Here is a 24,452-nt window from a genome sequence, read left to right as displayed (position 1 = left end):
ATCTGAGGCCCCTTCCCAGACCCACTCAAGCAGAATTGGCAATTTAACAAAATCCCGGGGGATTTATGTGCACATTAAAGTCTGAGAAAAATGGGTCCAGTTCTGCTTAAAACATTTCTATGGCTTCCATCTGCCCTCATGATACATGTCCAGCTACTGAGCTTGGCATTCATTCATTCATTCATTCATTCACACATTTACTGAGCACCTACTGAGTGCCAGGCCCTGTGCTGGCTGATGCTAGGGACACCGCAGGGATAAAGACAGGCCTAATTCCTGCCCTCCTGGAGCCGCCAAGCAACTAATAAATGAGTACCCAAATCACTGTCTCATTTTGACTATGGTAAACATAACATGCTTAACGTGAAGTTACAGAGCACAAAGAGTGTTAAGAGAAGCCGGACCTGGTTTGAGTGGAGAGGGATCCAGAGAATAAACCCAATAAGGTAAGAAGCCATGATCACGGCAGAAAGCCACAAGCAGATTAAATGTCCTATTGCAAGGGACAGGGCTGCCAAGCACCCCCAGCCTGTCCACGGTCATTAAGAAGGATCGTTTTCAGGCTTCAGAGCTACGTGGAGAAATGTCTAGAGGGCAGAGTTACAGAAAACGAGCCAGGGACGGCGCTGGGGTGATAATGTCACACCATGCACAAACCTGTCTGCATTTGAAAATGAGCAGAAAGGATGGAGGATCAGGAAGGTGGTCAATTTGCCAGCACGCGAATGACTTGGGGCAAGGGATTATGGTTGTGTTTTCTTTTTTTAAAAAAAACAACAAACAGTCCTTTTACAATATATCTGGATTTGCTTTAAAAATAATTGAGCAGAGGAGAAAAATGTGCAGGATACGGATGAAACAAGAGTGGTCATATGCTGGTAACTAGTGAAGCTGGGTGATGGGAACATGGGAGTTCATCAGACTTTTCCTTCTGCTTTTGTGTTTCAAATTTTCCCTAAAAAAGGTTAAAAGTGTTTTTCTTTACAAATAACCAGTGATGTTGAATGGGTTTCTAGTAGCTGGAGAAGAAAGTAATTTAAACCTGTCTTCCAAAAGGAAGAAACTGCAAGATCAGACATGTGAGTTTCTCCTGTAAGAATGAAGTCGGGGTGGTTAAAGGCGCACATGATGGAACCAGGCTCTCCTGGGTTCAAATCCTGGTGCAGTCACTTACTAGCTATGGTATCTGAAGCAACTGATTTCGACTCTAAATACCTCACTGATAAATTGGGGTAGTAACAGTAGCTACCTCCTAAGGGTTGTGTGAGGATTACTGGACTAACGCCTGGTAAGGGCTTAGAACAGCATCTGGCATGAAGGAGGCATGTTTATTGTAAAAGCACGTGCCAGCCAAGATTTAAACCCACAAAATATCTCAAAGATGCATTTATAGTCTCTTTACACTGGATTCATTGTCCCAACAGCCACTGATATCAGACTGGAAGACAAGAACTCTCCCAAGGCCAATATACTCTGGTAACCTTCGTTTTAACACGTACAAACCCCTTTCATACAATTCAGTAATTCCGCATACTTGCGGGACACTGTTTAGCTACCTTACATAAGTCATGTTTACAAGGACAGTTATGAAAATTAATGAAAATTTCCTCAGTTGATGTGAATCAAAAGGAAGCTTACAAGTACCGGTGTGACTATTATCGTGTAAAGAGAAATACACTGCTGTTCTCTTCCCAACTCTGTATACTTTTTAAAGTACTAAAGTGACTCCTGAAAGGTTTTTTCCTCTTAACCTAAAACACAATGTGATTTCTTTTCCTGCTTAGCTAATTTGTTTTCCCCACGACACGTCTGACTGGGCGAAAGGGTGAGATGGGAGCCCGGAAGCCCAGGGAGGAGGCCAGAGACACGTGGGCGAGGCCGCACTGGACCAAGGCGGGCAGTGAACAAGGAGAGGGCAGGTGTGAGATGTCTGGGAGTCCTAGAGGCCGAGCTGTGGAGGTTGAGCTGGGCTGGGGGTGGGGATGGGGAGGGAGGCTTCCAGATTGGGGACGAGGGTTCTCTTGGGGAGCCTGGAGCATGGAAGGGCCACCCTGAGATAAGGGCTGAGAGGAAGAGTGGCTTTGAAATGTGGGACATGGTGAGTGTTAGGGGCTCTAGGATTACCGAGTTGTGGGATGGGTGTCCATGAAGCCTCAGGATCCTCCAGGTCCAAGGCTCAGAGAAGAGGCCAGGGCTAAGGACAGAGAGTGGGTACCATCAGCACAGAGACAGGAAACAGGCATAAAAGAGGGTCAGATGCCCAGGGAAGTGAGAGGAAAGAACAGAGCCTCCCACATTTAAGGGATCGGTGCAAACAGAGGAAGCTGCAAGGAAGCAAAACACAGGAGAAATGTCAGGGGACGGCAGACTCACAGAAACCGAGGACAGACTGTGCTAAAGAAGGTGGGAATGGTCAACACTGCCAATTTTTGCCAAGATGACCAATAAGATGAGCACGAAGAACTGCCCACTGAGCCAGGCTTTTCGTTGTCAGAGAAGGAAGTTACGAAGAAAGCAGGGGGGAAGTGGAGAATGAACACTCTGGTGCTGGATTAGAGTCAGCGATGTCAGCGTGAACGCATGTTTATTTTTATACATCATTCTCCAATAAAAGGAACCAGTGATCCCTGGAGAAATAGCCAATTCCAGGGCTGGGGCAGGGAAAATATAACATGAGCCTGGAGTATCTTGCAGTGCCAGAAAGTAAGAAGGTACTCACAGACAAAAAAAAAAAAAAAAGAGTAAAAAACACAGGAGCTACCCTGGAAAGAACCCTGATGGCCAAGGCCGGAGCAACTTGAGCAACAAAACTTATATCTGTATCGGTTATACTCAAAGAATAAAATAAATATCCCTGAGTCCACATTGATATAATGATTGTATAAATAAAAAATAAATGAAGTAGAAGGGACAAATCTTCTATATAGAATTCTAAATAATATAGAAGAAATGAGAGAAATAGAAAATCATCATTAGAATGCCACAGTAATAACTGCTATAGGCAAGATCCACTACGAATGCTCAAATTACTAGGTCAAAATTTAAGGAGAAACAGGACAAATGCAGAGCCTCAAAGTATCTTCCCCACATTTATTAATGACTGTGGTAGTTTTAAAATATGACGACAAATTCTTTGGTATTTTTCTCTCCAGGAATTGGAGCTTAATTCTCTTCCCTTTGAGTGTGGGCTGGATTTAGTGATTTGCTTCTAACAGATAAAGAAGGGGGAAAACACTATTACAACTGAAAAAACTGCAGACACCACCTTAATGAAGTTATCAGGGTTAATGTCACCTCAGTGAATAATCTTCCCAAGAGCCTAAAATCTTCAGTCTATGAGAAAAGTATCAAAACCAGACTGAGGGACGCTCTACAAAATACCTGACCAGTACTCCTCAAAACTGTCAAGGTCATGAAAAACAAGGACTGAGAAACTGTCACAGAGTGGAGGAGATCAAGGAGACATGATGAATAAATGGAACATGGTATCCTGGATTGGATCCTGGAACAGAAAAAGAACATGAGTGGAAACATGAGTGAAACACAAATAAAGCCTGGAGTTTAACAGAATACTAATCAATGTTAATTTCTTAGTTTTGACAAATGTACCATAATTATGTAAGATGCTAACGTTAGGGGAAAGTGGGTATAAGTACATGGGAAGTTTCTGTACTAGTTCTGCAACTTTTCTTTAAATCTAAAAAATCTAAAATTATTAAATAAAAAAAGTTCAAAACAATTTTTTAAAGTCTCTACTGACTTGGCTACAAGTAGTCATCAGTAAGAGTTCCCAACTACCCTTTGTGTGACTCTTCCTTCAGCTGTCATCTGTAGTGCTCCCTACTCCAGGAAGTTCTTCCTGACAGCTTAGATGGGGCCAGGTGCCAGCTCTGGGCTCCTATGGCCCCTCTGCCTGTGCCTCCCTGTGCCCACCTTGACTACCATCTGCTGTTGGGGCTGGTTCCCCTGTTGGAATGTGAGCTCAGGGTGGAGGCTGTCTCAGTCATTGCTGTGTCTTTCTCAGGTTAGGAGTAATGCATGGCTCCCCATCACCCCGAGTGGGATGGAGCCACAGAAGGGCTCTGAGCAGGGGAAGGATGTGACTGATGCAGGTGCTCACAGCATCCCTCCTGCTGCATGTGAGGAAGACTGGGGGAGGGGGGCGGGCAGGGGTGAGAGCAGGAAGACCATTGAGGAGGCTGCCACAATGCTCTAGGCAGGAGATGAGAGTGACAGAAGTGGAGGTGGGGAGAAGTGGCCAGGCTCTGCACATACTTTGAAGGTATTCATACTTGCTGATAGGTATGGGTATAAGACAGAGAGAGGAGTCAAGGACAACTCCAGTGTTTCTGGCCTGAGCAATTACAAGGATGGAGTTGGTATTTACCAAGATAAACACGGGGGGAATAGGTTTGGGAAAACAGCTGGAGTTCAATTTGACCAAGATTATTCTGGGGATACCTCTAGATCAGCGGTCCCCAACCTTTTTGGCACCAGGGACCGGTTTTACGGAAAACAATTTTTTCACCGATGAGGGTGGGAGGAGGAGGCGCTCAGACGACGATGATGCTGATGCTGCAAGCAATGGGAAGCATCTGTAAGTACAGACGAGGCTTTGCTTGCCTGTTTGCTCACTCGCCCACCTACCTGCTCAGCCGCCCACCTGCTGCTGTGTGGCCCAGTTCCGGTTCCCAAGTTCCGTGGTTTTCCACGGACTGAGGCAGGAGCGGGGAGGGAGAGGTGGCCTGGGAGCTTGGGGACCGCAGCCCTAGATAACCAAGAGGAGGCAGGCAGGCAGTAGCTCAGAGAAGAGGTTCTGGGCTGGAAGTAGAAATGTGGTATACACTTTCCATGCCTATCCCAAATTCTTTACAGGATCTATGTGATCTGGCCCCTGCTTATGACTCTAGGTTCGTCTTGCACCTTGTGTATGTGTGGTACACACACACACACACACACACACACACACACACACCCTGAGCCCTCTACTTCCCAGCTATGTGATCTTGGGCAAGTTACTTAACCTTCTCTGTCTTCAGTATCTTCATTTGCAAAAGGGGAGATCACAATAGTACCTACTTCCTAGGATTGTTCATTCAAGACATTTTTTATTGAGCTCTATGTGCTGGAGATATCTCTTCCCCACCCTTTTCTGCCTGTCCCTCCTACACAGCCTGTCAACTCAACCTGGACGTCTCTCCCCTCCCCTCTCCTCCTGCCTTTCCTACCATGGCCCCTGCCCTGACCCAGCCCCGACATCTCTTGCCTAGGAACCTACCAGAGCTGTCACACTGGGCTCCCACACCCTAGTCTCTTTCCCGTCCATCTATTCCCACATCACAGCAAATTGGGCCGTGCCCCTTCCCTCCTGGAAATCCTCATTGACCTCAGAATAAAGTTCAAGCTCGCTAAATGGCCAAAAATACTTCCACGATCTCATTCACACAGAATTTTCAATGTGATCTGCACCAACGCCAAATCACCTGCAGTTCGTATTCACACAACAGGCCGTTTCTCATCGTTGCCTTTGCGCAAGCCATTCCCCCGCCCCGCCTCCAACATCCTCCCATCTTTAGGCCTCGGCTCAGGCAGCTGCTAGTCTTCCAGGAAGATCTCCCCACCCGTGCCTCCTCTGGGGTCCCAACGCGTTCCACGGGGCCTCCATTAGTGAACATACACAGATCCGTAACGGGGTCCTTGCCTGTCTTTCCTACTGACTGGAACTTCCCGCGAGCCGGGCCAGACGCAGCGGCCAGTGATATTCCGAGCGATGGGCCCCTTTAAGGCCTCAGCGCCTACAGCCGGCCCTGGAACTACGAGCGCCCAGCCAGCGCGCTCCCCTCGCACTGCGCAGGAACCCTCCTTCTGCCTGGAGCTCAACACGCGCACAGTACGACCCAAACCACCCAATCACGGCCCTCCTCCCCTCTACGGACGGGCCCAATTATCCGGGCCCTGTCTACTTCTCACTGCCGATTGGCTGCCTGAAGACCCGCCCCCAAAAGCCTGTGAGCGAAAAGAATTCTGCCCTTTGTAGTTCCCCAACGAAGGGTGAAAAAAAACAAGCTTGCCCGAAAGACTCCATTTCCCAGGAAGCGCTGCGCCCAGCGGGGGGAGACTCTTTGAACCAGGCGGTTCTTGATTGGCCGGTTGGGAGACAGAAGTTTCCAAATTGCCAAGGAAACAGGACCACTTACCTGGAACCCCGGGAATATCCTTTTGCCTCAGAATCTCAAAACGCTTTGCTCCGCGATGATTCCAAAGGGTGGGACCGGACATGTGTGGAGGTAAAGTTTGTGCCCACTACCTGCCTGTTCCCCAGATTGCACCAATAAGACCTGGTAAGTGCACTTCGCCCCTCCTGGATGCCTGCTTGGCATAAGCAGCCTCTCCTGTGCAGACTCTGGGGAAGCCCTGGTTTATTAGGACACATGCTTCCAGCAACAGGCCAGAGCTGGGCCTTTAGCTTTCGGGATCTCAGTTTACCCTGGAAAAGGGACATGTGGGCTAAGATGCTATCCAGGATCTCTGTCTAGGACTTTATAGCCCCAGATCTCCAGGAGCCCCACGCCTACACCAAGACGTAACTTCTCCAGAAGGGACGGATCCACACACAAAGCTCTTCTGGCACCCCCTTCCGGAACACCCTTCCCCACCATGCCTCTGAGGGCCAGGTGAGGGGAGCCGAGGCCCTGCAAACGCTCAGGCGGGCATGTGAGAAAGCTCTTTACTGGGGGGTACAGCGAGGAGGAGCAAGGCCATCTCCCCCTACCTGCCCCCACCCCCTCCTAGGGCCCTGGGGTGAGGGGGGTGTCCCCTCCACCGGACCACCACTGTCTTTGGTACAATAAATAGAAAACAAGGGGGGGAGAGAGGGGGCCAAGGGTCCAGTCCTTAGTGGGGAGGGTGCGGCCAAATCCCTCTCCTTGACCCCCTGCCCCAGGCCCCAATCAGTGCAGGCCTCACCCACCCCAGCTGGGTAGCAGCAATTCCAGTCAAGGGGAGAGATGAGGATGGGAGCCCAGGGCCCCCAGTTGGGGGGGGTATGGCTTCAGGAGGGGCCCCAGGGATGGGGCAGGGTCATGAGCTGGCTGCCGTGCTCTGGGGTACACCACGGAGGCCCAGGCGAGGCCCCAAAGTGGCAGGGTCATCAGGGGGTGGGAGAGGTGGACGACCTCCTGTCATCCGAGTCCGGAGGGCTGAGGCAGCCGGGTGCTGGGGGGCAGGCGCTGGGTGAGGTGGGGAGCAGTCTGGAGGGCCGCCCACCAGGCTCACATCCATCAGCTCCGGGGGTGGTGGTGAAGTTGGTGATGGGGGACGGCCAAGGCATCGGGGTTGGGGGGGTAACTGGGCCCCGGTCCCCGGCAGTGACGAGGCAGAGGTAGGGGCTTGATGTGTCTTGTGGGGCACATCACCCCCTGCCCAGGGGCGCAGCGGCTGGGAGTGTAGGACCTAAAGGAGCAAAGGAGCAGTGGATGATGGAGACCCAGGTCCTGAAGCCCCAGGAACCCCACCACCCACCTCCAAAGCCCTCAAAGCCCCAATACCTGGGGGCTGTTCATCTCACAGTCAGTGATAGGGGGCCCAGGGCCCCCACAATATCGGTTGCTGTAGCGGTAGGTCCGGTTGTCACTGGAGGAGCCACTGGAGCCTCCTAAAAGCACCAGGGAAGAGAGGAGAAGAGGCCACAAATGAGCGGAGGCAGTGGCTAGGTTTTGGAGTGGCTGAGTCTAGTTCACCGCCCAGGCCCAGGTTTGGGCTTTGAGATCAGAGCCCATTTGAAGGATCAGGCCCAATTTTGAGATTTGGGGTCAGAGTTGAGTTTTGTATGTTACAGTCCGAACAGTTTCAGGGGTCTGAGTCCAAGCTGTTTGAGAGATAATGTTAGGGACAGTCATCCCCTGTCAGTCCCATTCCACCCCATTTTGGCCTTCAGGATCAGGCCGTTTCAAAGCTCTAGTGTAAAGGCCCAGTGACAAGGTTCCCAGGCCAGGCCAAACCAGAGCAGCACCCCTGTTAGACCCCAAAGGGGCACTGGGCACCCACCAGAGCTGGAGATGGAGCTGGCGGTGCTGGAGGAGGGGCAGGTGTCGAGGGGCGCGGGCGAGGTGGAGGCACTGCTGCCTGCCGGGCCCGTGTTGGTGGCCTCGTCGGCCGTGCGGCGGAAGAAGCCGTGCTGCAGAGCCCCCAGCGGGCTGATGCGGGCGGCGGGCTCATATTCCAGCATGCGCAGCACCAGGTCCTGGAAGCGGAGGTAGTCGGCGGGGCTGTGGCCCGGCTCCCCCGCCCGCCGGCCCCCGGGCCCGCCCGTCTGCACGCCCAGCACCTCCTGCAGCCGCCGTGTCCCGGGGCCCTGGTAATCCTGGCAGGGAGGGGGTGGGAGGGGGGGCAAGAGAGTGGCCGTCAGTGGGCAGGAGGGGCAGGGAGACACACACGGGGAAACAGAGGCACAGGAGAGAGAGTAGAAGGAGAGAAGCTAAGAAGACGGGTGGGAAGGAGAGATGGGGTTGGCAGGGGAGGAAGGAAAGGACAAACAAGGGGGAGAGGAAGGATGGGAAAGACGCAAGGGAGAAGCAGCAGGGAGAGGGGGAGCCCCAAGTGTGAGAGAGTGAGGGGTCACCAGGGATAGGGGAGTGGCGCGGGGCAGGGGCCGCACCTTCCTGAGTTCCTTTGTCCTTCGTAGGGTCCAGCCACCCCCAGGCAGCCGTTCAAAGTACTTGCGAGCCTTAGGTGCCTGGTCCAGCATGGGGGCCGGTGGGATGCCCAGCACCTCCACGATGCGGTTCATCTGGTCCACCTGCAAGCAGCCAGTGGTCAGGTCACCAGGCCGGCCAGGCTCCACCCCCTCCACTTCACCCCTTCCTGAGGAGCGTACCTCATTGGAGCCACTGAAGAGAGGCTCTCCGGTGTGCATCTCCACAAGGATGCAGCCCAGGGACCACATGTCAATGGCTAGGTCATAGGGTGTGCCCAGGAGCACCTCGGGCGAGCGGTAGAAGCGGCTCTGGATGTACTGGTAGATCTGGAAGAAGGGTAATAATCAGGGGCCTCAGCCTCCCCTACTGGTCCCACTGACACCGCCAAAGCTAAGAGGACCTAACTGAGAACAAGTCTCCTGCTCCCAAACTGGGGATAGAGGTTCCAAATCCTGCCGCTATTAGCACCACCTTCCCAGGAACCACTGCTGCCACCTCTTTATCTGCCCAAGAGTCTGCTGGCCTAGTCTGACCCTGATCTCCATCCCCAGCCCTGACCCCAGGCCCCTCTTGGTCACCAGGCAGATGTCTGCAGTCTACAAGCCTCTATGCCATAATCACTTTAAGTGCCAGCTCATAGAAACAGCAAAGTTGAAGCCCCCCACCTCCATCCCCAGCTTTAAGAGCACAGGGTAAACAAAACTTAGTGAAGCAGCACCCCAGGCTCAAACCCAGCCCAAGGTCACCCTGCCCATATCTGGCAGCTTCAAAACTGGCCCCGACCCCTCAGGCTTCACCTCTCCCCTTTCTAGCGGGTGGTATACCCTGTGGGCTACTCCTCTACCCTTGCCTGTGTGTCACCCACTGGCCCCACCCTCCAGGGCCATCCAGCCAACGCCCCCATCCGAAACACCACTCAGGTTGCTCCGGATAATCCCACTACAGTCAAGCCCCGCCCCTACCCTGGTCACACCCACGCCGCTAGTGCTGGCTCCCCACCCCCAAGCCGCACCCGCTGGCCAAGCTGGCAGGAGCTGCCAAAGTCCACGATCTTGATGGCGCTGCGCTTGGGGTTGCAGAGCAGGATGTTCTCAGGCTTGAGGTCGCAATGGATGATGCTGAGCTCGGGCGTGGCCAGGAAGAGAAGTGCGGTGCAGAGCTGCTGCGCCAGCTTCCGGGTCAGGTTCAGCGAGACGCCACGGAAGTGTGTGTTGCGCAGGAGGTCGTACAGGTTGTAGGACAGCAGCTCAAACACCAGGCACAGGTGGTTCCGGAACATGAAGTGCCGCTTCAGGTGCACTGTGCGGGAGAGGACAGAAATGGGCCAATAGAGAAGAAACTGAGATGAGGAGAGGGCTGATGGTGGCTTGGGGTCACAAAGTTGAAAGTGCCTCCGTTTCCTGAGCACTAGCCAGATTGTGGTGTGCCCGTGTGTACCACCTGCTAGTCGCAATGTTTTTATATGGTATACAACTTGATTCACACAGGAAGTTAACTTTCTTTTCAAGTCTCTGATTAAATCAGTTTCCATTAGATGCTGATATGTATAGCATACATTGTACACGTTTGTATTTACTTTTATAACAGTTTCCATCTCAGTTACATTTATTTTTGTGGCAAGGGATACTGGATTTCCATTTACGGTAGGGATGTAAATTTTCCTTTTAAAAGAAACAGAGTTTTGAAATACGGTTGCTTTTTCTAAGAGGGATCAGCGTAAGAGAGAAAAAAACTGGCATAGATGTTAAGAGCAGCACATGACTTTGTCAAATTACAGCTCAGCTGAATATAAACTCTGTCACCTCATGCAAGTGACAGCACCTGAATGCCTAGGTTTCTTATCTCCAAGATGTGAACAGTAATGCCCCTTCCCTCACAGGGCTGTGGTGAGTGAATTTATGTAAAGTACTTACAACAGAGGCTGGCCCTTTAGTGAGCACTCAGTGAACTCTGACCATCATTATCAAGTGCACAGGGAAAGCATCACGAAAGCAGCAGGAGAATCACAGACCAGACACCAGCCCCCTTGTGTGTGTGTATGCGGGGGCGGTGGGAGGAGAGCGACCCATCCCCACCAGCTCCAGCTCTTGCTATTCCAGACACCCACAGCCCTGCAGTCCCAGGCCTCACCTATGTAGTACTTCATCTCTGTGTCATGCTGGTTCATCAGCTCCAGCAGCCGCAGCTCAATCTGGGCCTGGTTCAGGAAGGCCTTTTTGTTCTTGATGATCTTGATGGCCACCAGCTCCTGGGTCTGATGGTCATAGGCTTTCACCACCTGTCCAGGCAGGGCACATTACAAAGTGGGCAGGGGGTTGGGGGAGCAGGGGAGAGAGGCAGGACAGAGCCAGGTACCAATCTTCTCCCTCCAGCAAAGGAGACCCACCAATAACACTATTAATACTACTAATAATTCATAGTTGAGTGCTCACTATCAGTCAGGCACTGGTGTAAACACTGGACACAAAATAACACAATTGCCTTATATGTAGAGTCTTGTTATTTGAACTACTTTACAGAAATAGACTGAGGTATAAGGAAACTAAGCGAGTGGCTGGGCTGAGTGGCCCAGCACAGGACTTGAAGCCACTGAAACACTGGGTGCATAGGTCATTGTTAGTGGGTGCCTGGGCCCCTAGTCCCTGGATGAGGGTGGGGAGGGTGTCCCACACCTGGCCGAAGGAGCCCTTGCCAATGAGCGAGTCAATCTCATAGCGCTCTAGCCAGCGCTCGCCACTGCGCACGATGTAGTCATGGTTGTCGTCATCATAACCATGGTTCAGGACCTTCTTCTCCTTCTTGGTGCTCGAGTCCTGGGGTGGCGCCTGCTGGGCCCGCCGCTTCTTCTTCGCATAGTATACCTGCCCAGCCGGCCAGATGAGGACTGGTGAGTGGCCCACGTCAGCAGCCAAGGCCTCTCAGCACCTAGCCTGGGAGCCCCTTCCCCTGCCCACCTCATTGATGTGCTTGTAGGTCTTGATGAGGTCCACAGAGAGCTTGCGCAGCGGGGCTGAGGTTGAATCCCGGAAGGCCAGGGGCAGCCTCCGTGGCAGTAGCCGCACATCAGGCAATACCTGCGGGGCAGGGTGAGGGGTGGGCACCGACACAGGTCTTCACCTCCAACCTCAGGAAGGAGAACTGTACGGGCTGCATCATTACCACACACATATTTATTTGGTCACTGTCTGACTCCTCCACTAGAATATAAACTCTCCAAGGGCAGAGACTTTGTCATATTCTTGCTGTATCTCTAGTGCTGTGAGCAGAGCCTGGCACATAATGGATGTTGATCAGAGATTTGTCGTGTGAATGAGTGAACTATATATCCTTTATCTTTCACCCAGACCCTTAGTCAGCTTTTTCACCCCACAACTTTCCTCCTTTCTGAACCTCAGTGAGAGAGATCATGTGAAAAACCTGGGCTCTGTCCCTCCCAATCCTTCAGCCTGGGACCATCCATTCTGGGCATCCTACCTCTGAAGTCCCCCAACTCAATTTACCCTCATTCCTTGGGGCTTTCCCAACCCTCACCCCCAACTCTGAGAATCTCTGCCCAGTTCTTTCACCCCGAAGCTCTTGGATCTGGATCCAGCACCCTGGAGGGGTATTTACTATGTGCTAGGTATTGTTCTCAGCATTTTACTTGCAGTTCATTAACTCACTTAAGCCTCACAACAACCTTGTGAGGTAGGCATCACTATTGGCTCCCTTTTATAGAATAGAAAACTGAAGTATGGAGAACCTAAGTAATTTAACTACCATGTCAGGATTTGAACCCAGGCTTTCCAAACCTTGACTCTGCCTGCAACTCCTCTATTATCTTCCACTCCCATGGGGCCCACCATGACCCCAGAAGACTACCCTCGCGACCATACTATCTTTTGGTCCTGAGACCCTTCTATCCCCAGCCACCCCTTACCCCCAGGTGAGGAGCTAACTGAACGCATACCTGCGTGTGCTCTTGGGGCCCTGGGAAGCCAGAGAAGGGACCATGGCCCGGTGGGACGGCCATGGTGGGCTCAGAGGGCCGCAGGGGAGTGAGGCCTGGAGCGGGAGCCCGGCTGGGGGGCGCCTTCTCGCATCCTGCACCTCGGCTGCCACCGCCGCTGAGACCTGAGAGCAGGTGGGAGGCAAGAAAACAACATGGAACAAAGGGATATGTGGGACAGTGCCAGGCAGGGAAGAGGTGGGCATGAGAAAGAAGGCAGGGCACGGAGGGAGGAGAAAAAGGGTCCAACACAGCAACAGGTAGCAATGAAGAGAGGGGGCAGAGAGAAGTGGCAGATGGGTGGGGGGAGGGGGTGGCACAGCAGAGTCCCTCAACAAATGATGATCAAACAAATGAATGAGGCAGCACAAAGAAAACATGTAAAAGGGAATGATTGGGGTCCAGGTGGGGGTTGGGGGGGTTGATATAGGACATGACAGGAAAGGAGAACAGAAAGACACCAATAATTGGGGGGAAGAAAAGAGAAAAAGATAGAAACCACAGATGGTATAGAGAGAAGGATTCATTCTTTTCCTCTCATTTCTATTGTGGCCCTCCCCAGGGCCCCTCACTCAAGATCCCACCCTTCTGTAGCCTTCCTTGAACATTGGGATCTCAGCCCATATCACAGCAAGGTCCCTCCACTTCAAGATCTAGTCTTCCCAGTAGATTCCCCCAATCCAGAGACCTCTAGGATCCCTCAAACCACATGAGTCCTCTGGGACTCCCCCAAAACCACAGCAGAGTCCTCTGCAGGCCCCTAAAACCACATCATAGCCCTCAGGAACCTCTTGACCATACCATGATTATCTGAGAAATCTTATACAACAGAGTCCTATCTCTACGGCATTTTCACCCACCAGGTCGGTCACACCCTTCCCAGAGGACTCTCTCCATATTGTGCCAAGACCTCTTCCCTGTATCAGGTTCCCCGACATCGAGGTAGTCTCTCTATACCATCTTCCAGCTTTCCCCCCACCCCAGTCACATCAGGGCTCTTCTTGCTATAACTTCAAGACCTCCTCCCAATCAAGGCCCACTCCTCCGGAGGGGAGCAAGAGAGAGGTGCCTCTTCCCACAATTTAAAGAGATCGTCCTTTTCTCCCCTACAGCACATCCTTGCCCCACTACACACACACCCCAATATTCCTAGCAGAGCCCCTTCTCCAGTCACACCTCTACACTAGGATCATTCCACAACTGTGCCCGTTCCTATTAGGCCCCCATAGCCAAATCCCCAAATATCACAGAGTTGTCTCTTCCCAGAGTGTCCGGCACAACAAAATCCTCTCCCCACAGGCCTTCCCCGATGTCAGATCTCTTTCTCCTATTCCATGCCTTGCCACTCCAGGACCTCTCCACTCTTGGAGCTTCCCCCCAAATCAACCTCTTTCCGGGGCCCTCCCACACCAGGACGTCTTTCCCACCCCCACCCCATACCCGGGTCAGGGCTGGCGCGGAGCCCACGGGGGGCTGGGGCGCGGTGGGGCCCCCAGTGGGGTGGGCGAGCAGCCAGCATGGCGGCGGTGGCAGCCCTGGGGAAGCGGCCGCCAGTCCCTGGCCCGGCCGGCCCGGCAAGCCCCGCGGCGGGGGAAGGCAAGCGGGACAGGCCGCCCGGTGGGTGACAACAGCAGCCGCCGGAGGCGGGGAGAGGAGGGACGGGGGGGGGGGACGAGGGTCAGCCCAGGGCACGCGGGGGGAAGGGGAGAGCAGGTGGACGGGGGAGGGGCGGGTTAACCCTCGCTCCACCGGCCCCGCCTAGCGCGGCCACCCGCCCCTGGGGACCCCGGCGTCCCGCCCCCCACCCAGGAGGCCCGCCCGGGCAGGCGGACTCCGGGCAGGCGGGGCCCGACTGAGTTTGGCAATTCGCACCTGCCATGGCAACAACCGTACCATTGGTTGATGCTGCCAACAGCTCAACCAATCACAGCCTAGGGCAGCTGTTGCTAAGCGACGACGATGCGGCCGGCGGAGCCGAGCCCAAACAAAGGGCGGGAGTGGGGCCCGGCTACCCCCTCCCAGCCTCTCTCCAAAGACGGCTCCCTCGGGCTCGGCCCCTTCCAGGAATCCGACTATGAATGCCAGGCACGGCCGCACCTGCCCACCGCCCCCCTCCTCTCCTCCTTCGGCTGTGCTAAGTCTCGTGGAGACGCGGGCAGGGCGGATCCCGTCCTGCTCCCAGCCCAGCGAGCGCGTGCCGCCCCGCCCGTCCCCGCGTTGTTACCTGAGGGCGCGGGCAAGGGCACTCAAACTGCTCGGGGAGCCCGAGCTCAGACCTGCCCACTGGCTGAGAGTATCCGGCGGACACGGCAAGCCAGGGCCCCGATTTCCCAGTAATGCAACCAGCAAAATGGCGACCACAACAAACCAGCCCCCCCCCGGCTCCGCCCCCCACTCCTCCCACCCCCTCCCCTCACGTGGCCCAGGGTAACACCCCGCGCCTGCGCGCTGAGGCCGCTTACCGGCACACATGCGCAGTGGGCTACCAATCCCTCCCAAGCGCCGGAATCCCAGTTGCGGCTGCGCAAGAGGCAGCTAAGCAAGGAGCATGCGCTGTATGATCGGATGAGACCCCCCCCCCCAAATGTAGACCAAGAGCGCATGCGCTCTGTTGTCAACAGCGGTCAAATACCAATCAGCGGCACACAGGGGAGACGGATGAGTCTTTTAATAGAAAAACACACGTGTAACAGTATCAACACACATTTCTCGAAATCCAGACAGCACTGGGCTTCAGTTCTTCACCTTGGGGGGTGGCCTGTGAGAGGAAGATAGGAGTGAGGGGGGTCCCCAGGACTGTGGCACTCTGGGTGCAAGGGACAGAGATCTTCATCTTGATGGATTACTAGCCCCCCTGCTCACCTGTACACACCCACGACCACGGCATGGTCTCTTTCGTATGGCTCTAGGGTCAGCTGCTCCTGGGGCTTCATGTTCTCCTGCTGCATCTTTTTCACTTCTGAAGCAAATACCGCCTCGGCTGAGGCTGTGGAGTCAATGCAGTTGGCCTACAGAGGAGAGAAGGGATTTGAAGTCTGCAGTAGGGCTTTGGGCTGTTTCCCCTTTTTTATGCTCTTTAAACCTGAAGTACGTTTTCATTGGAAACGCAAGTGAAGTTCAGTGCTATGGTTTGAATGTGTCCCTCAAAGTGCATGTATTATAAACGCAGTTCCCAATGCAACAATGTTGACACGTGGGATCTTTAAGAGGTGGTTATGTCATGGATTAATGCCATTATCGTGGAAGTGAGTACCCACTAAAAAGGATTAATTATGACCTCTTTCTTGCTCTTGCCCTTCCCCCTTCTGCCATGGGACAATGTAGGAAGAAGGCCCTCACGAGATGTGGACTCTTGATCTTGGACTTCCCAGCCTTCAGGACTGTGAGCCAAATAAATTTATTATAAAGTATCCAGTTGGTAGTATCCTGTCATAGCAGCATAAAACCGACTAAGACACTCAGGTCTTGGAAATGTGGTGCAAGTATTTAATTTGGTTTGGATTTGGAGCAGGAAGCCACAAACAGAATCCTCTTCATCTAAAAGCTAGTGTTTACATTTTACACCCAGGAATTATTTGCTTTTTTCTCCTTCTTCTTTAATAATAGTAATAATGCAGCTGAGAATAATAAAACAAATGTAGGAAAAGGCTAACAAATGGTGGACCTCGTGAAAGGTACACAGGAAGATTTCTTTGTATGTCAAAAGAAAGACAATGTTGAAAGATGCACCTAGCATTTATCTAGTATTTATTCTATGCCAGGATCTGTTCTAAACACTTCACATATACTGATTAATTTAATCCTTACATCAATCCTAAAAGAGAATGGACTAAGATTTCCATTTTATAAGAAACTAAAGTACATAGGTTAACTAACTTGCCCAAAGTCATAGAGCAAACTGGAATTCAAACTGAAGATGGTCAGACTTGGCAATCATGCACTTGACCACTACACTCTCTTGCCTCTTTAAATCCAAAGCTTTCAGTTTTAGAGAAATGTTTTGTCATGTGCTATTTGATTGAGAGACAGGGGGTAGCTTGTAGGGAGCTGGGTGGGAATAATGGCTGGAAGTGGACTGATTAGATTAGGGGGTATGAAGGCCCCCTGTTCTGACTGGCTGCTTAACAGACACAGATAAAGAAGATACCTCCCCAGGACATTGCCGCCCCATCTCAGACTCCTCCAAGTCCCGTACCTTAATGGAAATCACAAAGTGTCCTCCATTACGCAAGAAGGTGTGGGCATTCAGGGCTACAATCCGGGTCTGGTCTGGCTGGGCCACGTCCGCAAAGATCACATCCACCATTGCTAGAAGAAAGGGGCGGCCGTTAAAAGTCAATCCACCAGAGATCTTCCCAGATCCTCCCATGGGGCCTGTACCCCATCACCAGCAGGTTCCTCCTAGGACAGTCTCCCTGCCTCCAGTCTCCCTCCCTCCCACTGAACCCCCTCCCTCCATAGTGCCCCCAAGATGGGTCCAAAACCCACAGTCACATCATTCATTCACTCCTCTTATAAACCATGGTTGCCACCTACTCTGTGGCCAGCCCTGGGCCGGGCGTAGGGGACATAGAGACGAGTCAGACCCGGACCCTGCCCTCGAGACGCTCCCGGGTCTGGGGGGGAGACAGACACGTCATCAAAAAGACAAGTAAAAGTGAGCACTTATAGGCAAGAGCGTTGGCAGGATTGTCTAATGAAAGCTGCAGGACAAGGCTGATGGTATGATTGAATGGGAAAACAAAATCTCACAGAAAGAAAAATGAGAATGAGAGGTAGGATTTTTAAGGTGATGTAATTAAAAAAAAAAGTGGTGTAATGAAAACTGATTCTTTAGTAATCGAGAAAAGCAGGCATCAAATTGTTCTTATCAGTTACCTCTGGGGGTGATTTATAAGGCTTTCCATTTTTCATATTACATTTTTGAATTTTAAAAAATAAAGTCATTTCACAATGGGCCCCTCTGGGCCAAGCCATGCTCAGTTAGTGTTCTGGACTATGATCTCACCACAGGATGATAAGGACCCTTGAAGGAGGCTTTTATACACAAGCCAGGGGCAGTGTAATAAGTACCATGTTTTGGAGGAAGGCAGAAGTACAAGGGACCTAAGGAGAGGGGGAGGAGAATGGAGGAAAGGAGGTTGGCCCTGCAAGGGAGCCGGACATCTGAGACCCTGAAGCTGAGTCACCACCTCCACAACCTCACCTGGCTCCCCTCGCCCCCTTTCCATCTCTGCAGACTCAAGAGGCCTGCTCATCCACTCCAATTCCATCCGAATCAGGGCTCTGCTGGCCCTTCCAGGAAACCTGGAGTGGTCTGTCCTACCCAACCTGGGCCACCCCCAGACCCCTCACCGATAAGCATGCGGTATTTGTGCGGGTGCCGAGCATCCTCAATCACAGGGATGATGTTGGTCCTCTTCTTGGCCAAGTTAATGAGGTCACGGCCAGAGCGGTGGGAGAACTCAACTGCATAGACTAGACCATCCTAAAATAAATCACATAATACTAACAATGATTCAAGTTCTCATGTATGGGGCCTACTCTGGGGCACAAACACTACACACAGCATCTCGTTAATCCCCAAATCAAAGTCCTACCATGTAACAACTATTGTTATAACATCCACTTTAAACATGAATAAACTGAGGTCCAGAGACATGAAGTTGCCAACCATGGGTTATTCAGCAGGTAGCAAAGCTACCCCATCCCAATTTGCCTGAACAGAGAGCCCAGGCTCCCAACAGAAGCTTAAAACCAGGAAGCCAAGCACAGAGATGAAATAACAAGAGCTAAAAGTATGTGACGGGCCAGGCATTGCTTTGAGCACCTTAAAGAATTAACTCATTTAATCTTGTCAACTACCCGATTTTCCAGAGGAGTACACTGAGATTCAGAGAGGTTGGGTAACTTGTCAAAAGCCACAGCACTAAATGCCTGATGGAAGCCCTGGGTTTTTAAGCACTAAACTAACAGCCTAGAATCACATAAAGGAACAAGGGGTAACAAAGTGAGACACGCGGGTGCCCCCTAAATGGGAAATCTATATAGTTACACAAATGCAGGCCCAGAAACCATGAGATTTCCTGGTTCTTTCAAGAGAATCCAGAAAACCAGATTTTGGGGGCATGAATTTTTAAAGAGGGCCATCAAATCAAACAGCCTGGTACCTATACTCCCTCTGCTTCCCTCTGATGCTGGTCACCCCAACCCACACCTCTTCTCTCGAGGCCAAGGGCCCAGGGGCGAGGCTGAGTGAGACTAGTGGTTTAAACTGCTCCTTGTACTTACAGGCACTGTGGGAGGAAAGGGCCTGGCCCTAAGTCACACAGCGCAGTGGCAGAGGTAAAGTGGTCTTTCCTGCCTCCCCACCTCCCCACCTGCCCTGGCTCACCCTCCTCACCCATCCACTCACCGGGCCCACGATGTCAGAGACATGGGAGACGGTGGTGCCCGAGGCAGCCCCGAGGTAGAGCACCTTGGCCCCTGGCTTGATGTGGATCTGGTCTATACCGCCCAGGATTGCTGCTGCCAGCTTGGAGCGGAAGGGGTTCCAGGCTCGGTACTCGATTTTGTCATCTCCCTCCTGCAGCAGGAGACATGCGGATGGAAGTCAGTGCAAGGCTCTTCTGCAGGACCTCATCGCCCTTGACCCTAGGGCCCTCGAAAAGGACCGGGCAGTCCCATCAAGAACTGAATGTGGGTACACAGCAGCGACCATGACGGATGCAGTCCCTGCCTTCTCACGGAGGTTACTGACTCAGGGGAAGGGGCAGCCACAGAGAATAAACACAAAGAGTAACAGTAAGACCTAGGCGCTCGTTCAACAAACATCCACTGTGCCAGCACCTGCCACGTGCCCGCCCTTGCTCCAGGCACTGGTGATACAAGACAAAGATCCCTGCCCTTAAGGCCCAAGTATTCACTTTACTGACTAAATATAACATGGCATATCAGGTGGTGACAGGTGCTAAGGAGAGAAGATCAAGCCAGGAAAGAAGATATGGGGCATGAGGAGTTGGGCAGGGAATAGGTGCAAGTGAGAAAGAGCACCGGCGAAGAGCTGAACTGTACGTAGGCTTCTGATCAGACCTGAAGGTGGCCAGGGCCACCCAAGGTACCTGGGGGAGAGCATCTGGGGCAGAGCGAAAACAAGCAGGAAAGCCACGAGGCAAGCATGTGTCAGGCCATAAGGTGACATGGGATGACAGGACTAGGGATGGGCAGGGAGGGCTGCTTTTGACAGTCAGGGTGGTGGTGTGAGATGGCTTTGTCAGAAAGATAAGGTGACACCTGAGCAGAGACAGATGATGAGAAGGAACCAGCCTCACACGGAGCTGGTAGAGGAAACAGCAAGGAGGCCAGTGTGGCTGCAGGGTCCAGGGGACAGTGGGAAGAGATGGGGCCGGGGGTGGGGAGGGGGAACTAGAACGTGCAGAACCTTTGAGTGCACAGTGAAGACTCAGGACTTTAACCTGAGGGCACCGGGGAGCCACAGAGGTGTTTGAGGAGGAGCGTGGATGGTCTCTCTTATGTATTAAGATGATCCCCTGGCTGTCATGTGTAGGACACAGGGAGACCAGACTGCTGGTTACACCATCGACTGGGACCCTGGTGGCTTGGTCAGGGGCCCAGGTCTCACCGCAATTGAGACTCTCTTCTCTCCATAAACTGATTCTCCAGGGACCAGATTCTTGGTGACTAGTGCATCTTCCTTTCCTCGACAAATGAAGACACCTGGGTGAGGGGATCGAAGCAGGGGTGAGGACTCCCGCCCCACTCCACCCCTGAGCTCTACCAGTTCCCTGCCTTCCTCACTCACCCTCGTGCCGATGAGGTTCCACCATCACATTCTTCCCCGACTGGTTTCCTCTCTTTCCTCCCCGACCACGACCCCGGTTGCCGCCAGACTGGAAGCCTCCACCTATAAGGGAGAGATGCAGTAAGAGAGGGAGACCCCTAAATCTCTTCCCTCCTCGCTCCCCGCCCCAGGGAAGGCCTCCTCCATCACCCCTCGTCAGCTTCAGTTACCTCGTCCTCCGCCGCCGCCTCCTCCTCCTCGTCCACGGCCCCTAAAGCCTCCACCTCGACCTCGGCCCCCACCAAAGCCTCCTCGGCCTCCACCGCGACCTCCACGGTCACCAAAGCCCCCTCGGCCGCCGAAGCCACCGCCACGGGGACTGAAACCTGTGGTGGAAACAAAAACAAGTATTGGGAAAATGAAACTTAAAAGGTTAAGCAACCGCGTACCTAGCAATTCCATTCAGGTGAGCAACTGGAGAAACGTGTGCCTGTGTGAACCAAGACACATGTCCAGGAATGTCCACTGCCCAGCTCCTGCAGACATTTGCACGGCCCACCCACTCCTTCGCTGCATTCAGGAATCTGATGAAATGTTACTTCCTCAGAAGGACCTTCCCTGGCCACTCTGCACGTTAATTATCACACGTGCCATTTTTAATATTATTACTGCCCGCCTCCCCCACTAGAATCAAGCTCCAAATGGACAGAGATTTTTAACTGTTTTGGTCATCACTACATCCCTAGCACCCTGCACCACATGTGGCACAAAGTATGGGCTCAATAAATATTAGATGAGCAACTGTCTGCTGATGACTCTTAAACTCCTGGGTGCTGCTACGGAGAAAGTACCCTCTCTGTGCATGGAGAAAGCCCCTTCTGTGTTCATTCGGAAAGCAGGTGATCCAGTGGTGACCAGGGGAACCCTGGTCTCTTCCCTCAAGCAACTCTTGTACCTCCTACAGGGAGATCAGCCATGCCACTGCCATTCACCATCCCTGAGAGTAGGGAAGGTTTGCGGGAGTCTAGACAATTTCATCTGCAAGATGGAGACATGGAGATAATACAGTGCCCACCTCACAGAATTGTAAAGATCAAACGACTTAATACACACAAGGCACTTCACATAATACACTGCCTGGCACATAGTTTGAATATTATTACTCAAACTCAGCGGAATGAGTGCCTTCTCCCCCCTATTCAGGGGAGAAGCTGCTAGTTAGGCCCATGACACTTTCAATTCAGGCCCAACAGAAAAGACACCTGGGAAATGCGGGCAAGTTCATGGGCGCAGTGGGCATGAGCGCAAACTTTCAATCCCAGATACCCAAAACACATCTTAATCCATTTCAGGTCCTGCAGCTTTCATAAAAATGTACCAAAAGTACCCACTCCTCAGAAAAAACACACATTCACACAAACTTTTCTGGGTAGTTTTGGGGGGGGGGGTGTCCACAAACCTCCTGGTTTAAAATCTGCTGTCCTCCCACAGCCTTCCCCATCTCAAAACTGGCAACGCCATCCTTCCAGCTACATAACCCCAAACCCTTAGTTATCCTCGACTCCTCTGTCACTCACATGCAATCTGTAGGCTCTATCTTCAAAATACATTCCCAAATTATGACAATTTGTCAGCATATCCACTGCCACCACCCTGGTCCAAGCCACATCATCTAGACTGTAGCAACAAACTTCCCACGGATGTACCTGCTTTCACCCGGAAGTCTTTTACATAAAGGATCCCTTTTAAAAATGTCAATCAGGCTGCACCATGCTCCTGCTCAAAATCTCCCAAAGGCTTCTCCTCTCACTCAGACTAAAATCCTTACTGAACAGTTGACTCCTGACAACTTCTGCAACTTCACATTCTACCACACAATGAAGGAAGGTCAGAGGAAGAAGGGGTATCCCCCATTCCTGAGGGAATCACAGACCATAGGATGCCTGCAGGCATGGCAGGGTCTCAGCAGGAAAGCCACAGCCCAGCACTGCCCACCCCACTTCAAACACTTAAGAGAAAGGGAGCTTGGAAAGGAGAGAAGGATCTACAAATCTCCTCCCAGGTGACCCTTATTGCTCCACAGATATACACACACACAAAAGAAGATGGAAAAAAAGAAAGCCTGTACTAAGGAAACAAACCCTTTTGGCCACAGTGAAAAATTCTCCAAACTCAATGGAGCAAGTTCTCACATGGATGAGTAGGGGCTGGGCAGGCCATAGGAAGGAAGCCCTTAAACACTATGGAGAAGGACCCTAATTTTGTTCTCTTTGAGAAGATAAAAGATACCAATTAGAGCCATTTTTTAACATGACCTTGCTTAATCCTACATGGGTTCCATTTTATTGATGTAAAACCTGAGGCCCAGAGAGGTAAAGCCACATTCCCAAGGTCACACAGCAGGCTGAGAAGCTGAGCCAGAATTGGAAAGTTGAGGTGAGGCCCTTCTGCTGTCAAAAGCCAGGACTCCCATCATTCCACTATGAGGGGAGTGAGTGGGTTCATCAGAATCTTGTGGAAAATCAAATGAATAAAACCACTCATGTCCTGTGACTATCCCCTCTCCCCCCAGCTAATGCCAAGCTTGTGAAATCTCACCGTGGAGCTGGGAATGCTAGGCCCCAAGTCTCCACTCCATCCCTGGGGACCCGCCCCCCTGGAGGTGTAGGGGATGGGAGGAAAGTGGGCCGCAGAGGGCCGCACACTACCAAGAGGGGCTTCCTCATCCACTTCAACCAACCCGAAGAAGCTGGGTTGGGGGCCAAGGGGATGGTGGTGGCAGCGGCAACAGGAGAGGCAAATGGGGGGCTTCCCAGACCCAGCTCCCGGACCCAAGATCAGGAACCCTCCATCTCCCACCCAAGCCAGAATCCCCAAAACCCACGCTCAGAGATCCAAGACCCCAGAGGCCTGGATCCTCTGGGTCAGAACCCTTGAGTGCTGCCTCTGGCCCAATATCCCAAAATCCCTAATGACGGGCTCAATGAGACGAACTCCAGATCAAAACCCCCAATCCCAGGCCCAAGGCCCTCCGCTCACGACCATGACCTCCGAACCCAGTAGCAACCCCCCAACCACTTGGGCTCAGGATCGATCCCAGGGCGGAACCAGGAACCCCTTCCCACATGAGACCGGATCCCGGGCTCAGAACCCCTGCCACAGGCCCCACCCCTCGGACTCTGGCCTGGCATCTGAATTCCCACCTAGCCTCAGTCCGTGACCCTGGACCCCAACCCCGGCCAGTACCTGGCTTCATGACGAGCGCTGACTCGCACGACTCGGGAGTCTGCCGCGTCCCTAACTCCACGAGTCCCGGGCTTTCGCACGTGGAAAAGAGCGCAGGCGCGCGGCGCTGTGCGGCGGTGACGCAACCGCGTAGCCCCGCCCCTGGGCCCCCAGCTCCGCCCGGAGCTCGGCGCGTGCGCAGTGGGCGGGATACGCGAGCCTTTCAAAACACCGGCCACTTCGCTTCTTCTCCGCACTCCCAGCCGTTACCTGCACAGCGGTCTGTACTGTAACCTCGTTTCCCATTCCCCCGTCACCGGTGCGAGCACCCAAATAATCAGGGCTCATACCCAGGCCTTCTCACGGGCTGTGCCCTCTGACCCTGTTCCCTATTCCCAGCTAACTCCTTAAAGCCCCTCGACACCCAAAAAGCCTCCCTGACCCATTTGCACCCCGCAAGAACAAGGACCTATTCTGGGCTCCCATTCATACATTAAAAAAAAAAATACTATTTACTATGCACCTGGTATGCACCAGGCACTGTTCTAGGCTCTGGGAATACAGCAGTGAACAGGACATAAAAATCCTCACTCTCCTGGAGCTCATCTTTTAATAGGGGAAACAGACACCAAACTAGTTAGTAAAACATATCGAATGTTAGAAGGCAGTAAGTGCTTTGGAGAAAACAGCAGGGTAGGGTTGTATGGTGGTCAAGGAGTGCATCGGACGACTTTTGAGCAAA

At 52.6% G+C, this 24,452-nt stretch overlaps 2 protein-coding genes across 6 annotated transcripts; both read right to left on the bottom strand.

The window, feature by feature from the left end:
* Nucleotides 1-6,713: 6,713 nt before the first annotated feature.
* DYRK1B (dual specificity tyrosine phosphorylation regulated kinase 1B) lies at nt 6,714-15,049 on the bottom strand. 4 transcript variants are annotated; one of them, XM_045532019.1, is made up of 12 exons: nt 14,125-14,268; nt 12,646-12,809; nt 11,651-11,770; nt 11,369-11,557; nt 10,827-10,974; nt 9,709-9,995; nt 8,876-9,022; nt 8,657-8,797; nt 8,327-8,362; nt 8,047-8,242; nt 7,548-7,654; nt 6,714-7,452 (listed from the first exon to the last, which is right to left on the bottom strand). In XM_045532019.1, exons 1-12 carry the CDS (start codon nt 14,201-14,203, stop codon nt 7,081-7,083), a joined length of 1,986 nt encoding a protein of 661 aa, XP_045387975.1. In that variant the 5' UTR covers nt 14,204-14,268; the 3' UTR covers nt 6,714-7,080. The 4 variants fall into 4 exon arrangements, with proteins under 4 accessions (XP_045387975.1, XP_045387977.1, XP_045387974.1 ...); XM_045532021.1 differs by lacking the exon at nt 14,125-14,268 and adding an exon at nt 14,909-15,049 and having other exon boundaries at nt 8,047-8,362; XM_045532018.1 differs by having other exon boundaries at nt 8,047-8,362; nt 14,125-14,269.
* A 288-nt stretch (nt 15,050-15,337) lies between these two features.
* FBL (fibrillarin) lies at nt 15,338-23,848 on the bottom strand. 2 transcript variants are annotated; one of them, XM_045532015.1, is made up of 9 exons: nt 23,732-23,848; nt 20,716-20,871; nt 20,507-20,608; nt 20,327-20,421; nt 19,100-19,270; nt 18,040-18,172; nt 16,880-16,992; nt 15,547-15,692; nt 15,338-15,442 (listed from the first exon to the last, which is right to left on the bottom strand). In XM_045532015.1, the coding sequence occupies exons 1-9, from the start codon at nt 23,739-23,741 to the stop codon at nt 15,418-15,420; spliced, it is 951 nt and encodes a 316-aa protein (XP_045387971.1). In that variant the 5' UTR covers nt 23,742-23,848; the 3' UTR covers nt 15,338-15,417. The 2 variants fall into 2 exon arrangements, with proteins under 2 accessions (XP_045387971.1, XP_045387973.1); XM_045532017.1 differs by lacking the exon at nt 19,100-19,270 and having other exon boundaries at nt 23,732-23,770.
* Nucleotides 23,849-24,452: the final 604 nt, after the last annotated feature.

Source organism: Lemur catta, chromosome 19, assembly GCF_020740605.2.
Source record: "Lemur catta isolate mLemCat1 chromosome 19, mLemCat1.pri, whole genome shotgun sequence".
Taxonomy (NCBI): domain Eukaryota; kingdom Metazoa; phylum Chordata; class Mammalia; order Primates; family Lemuridae; genus Lemur; species Lemur catta.
Note: the sequence above shows the minus strand (reverse complement) of the source record. Positions and strands in the feature narration are given on the sequence as shown.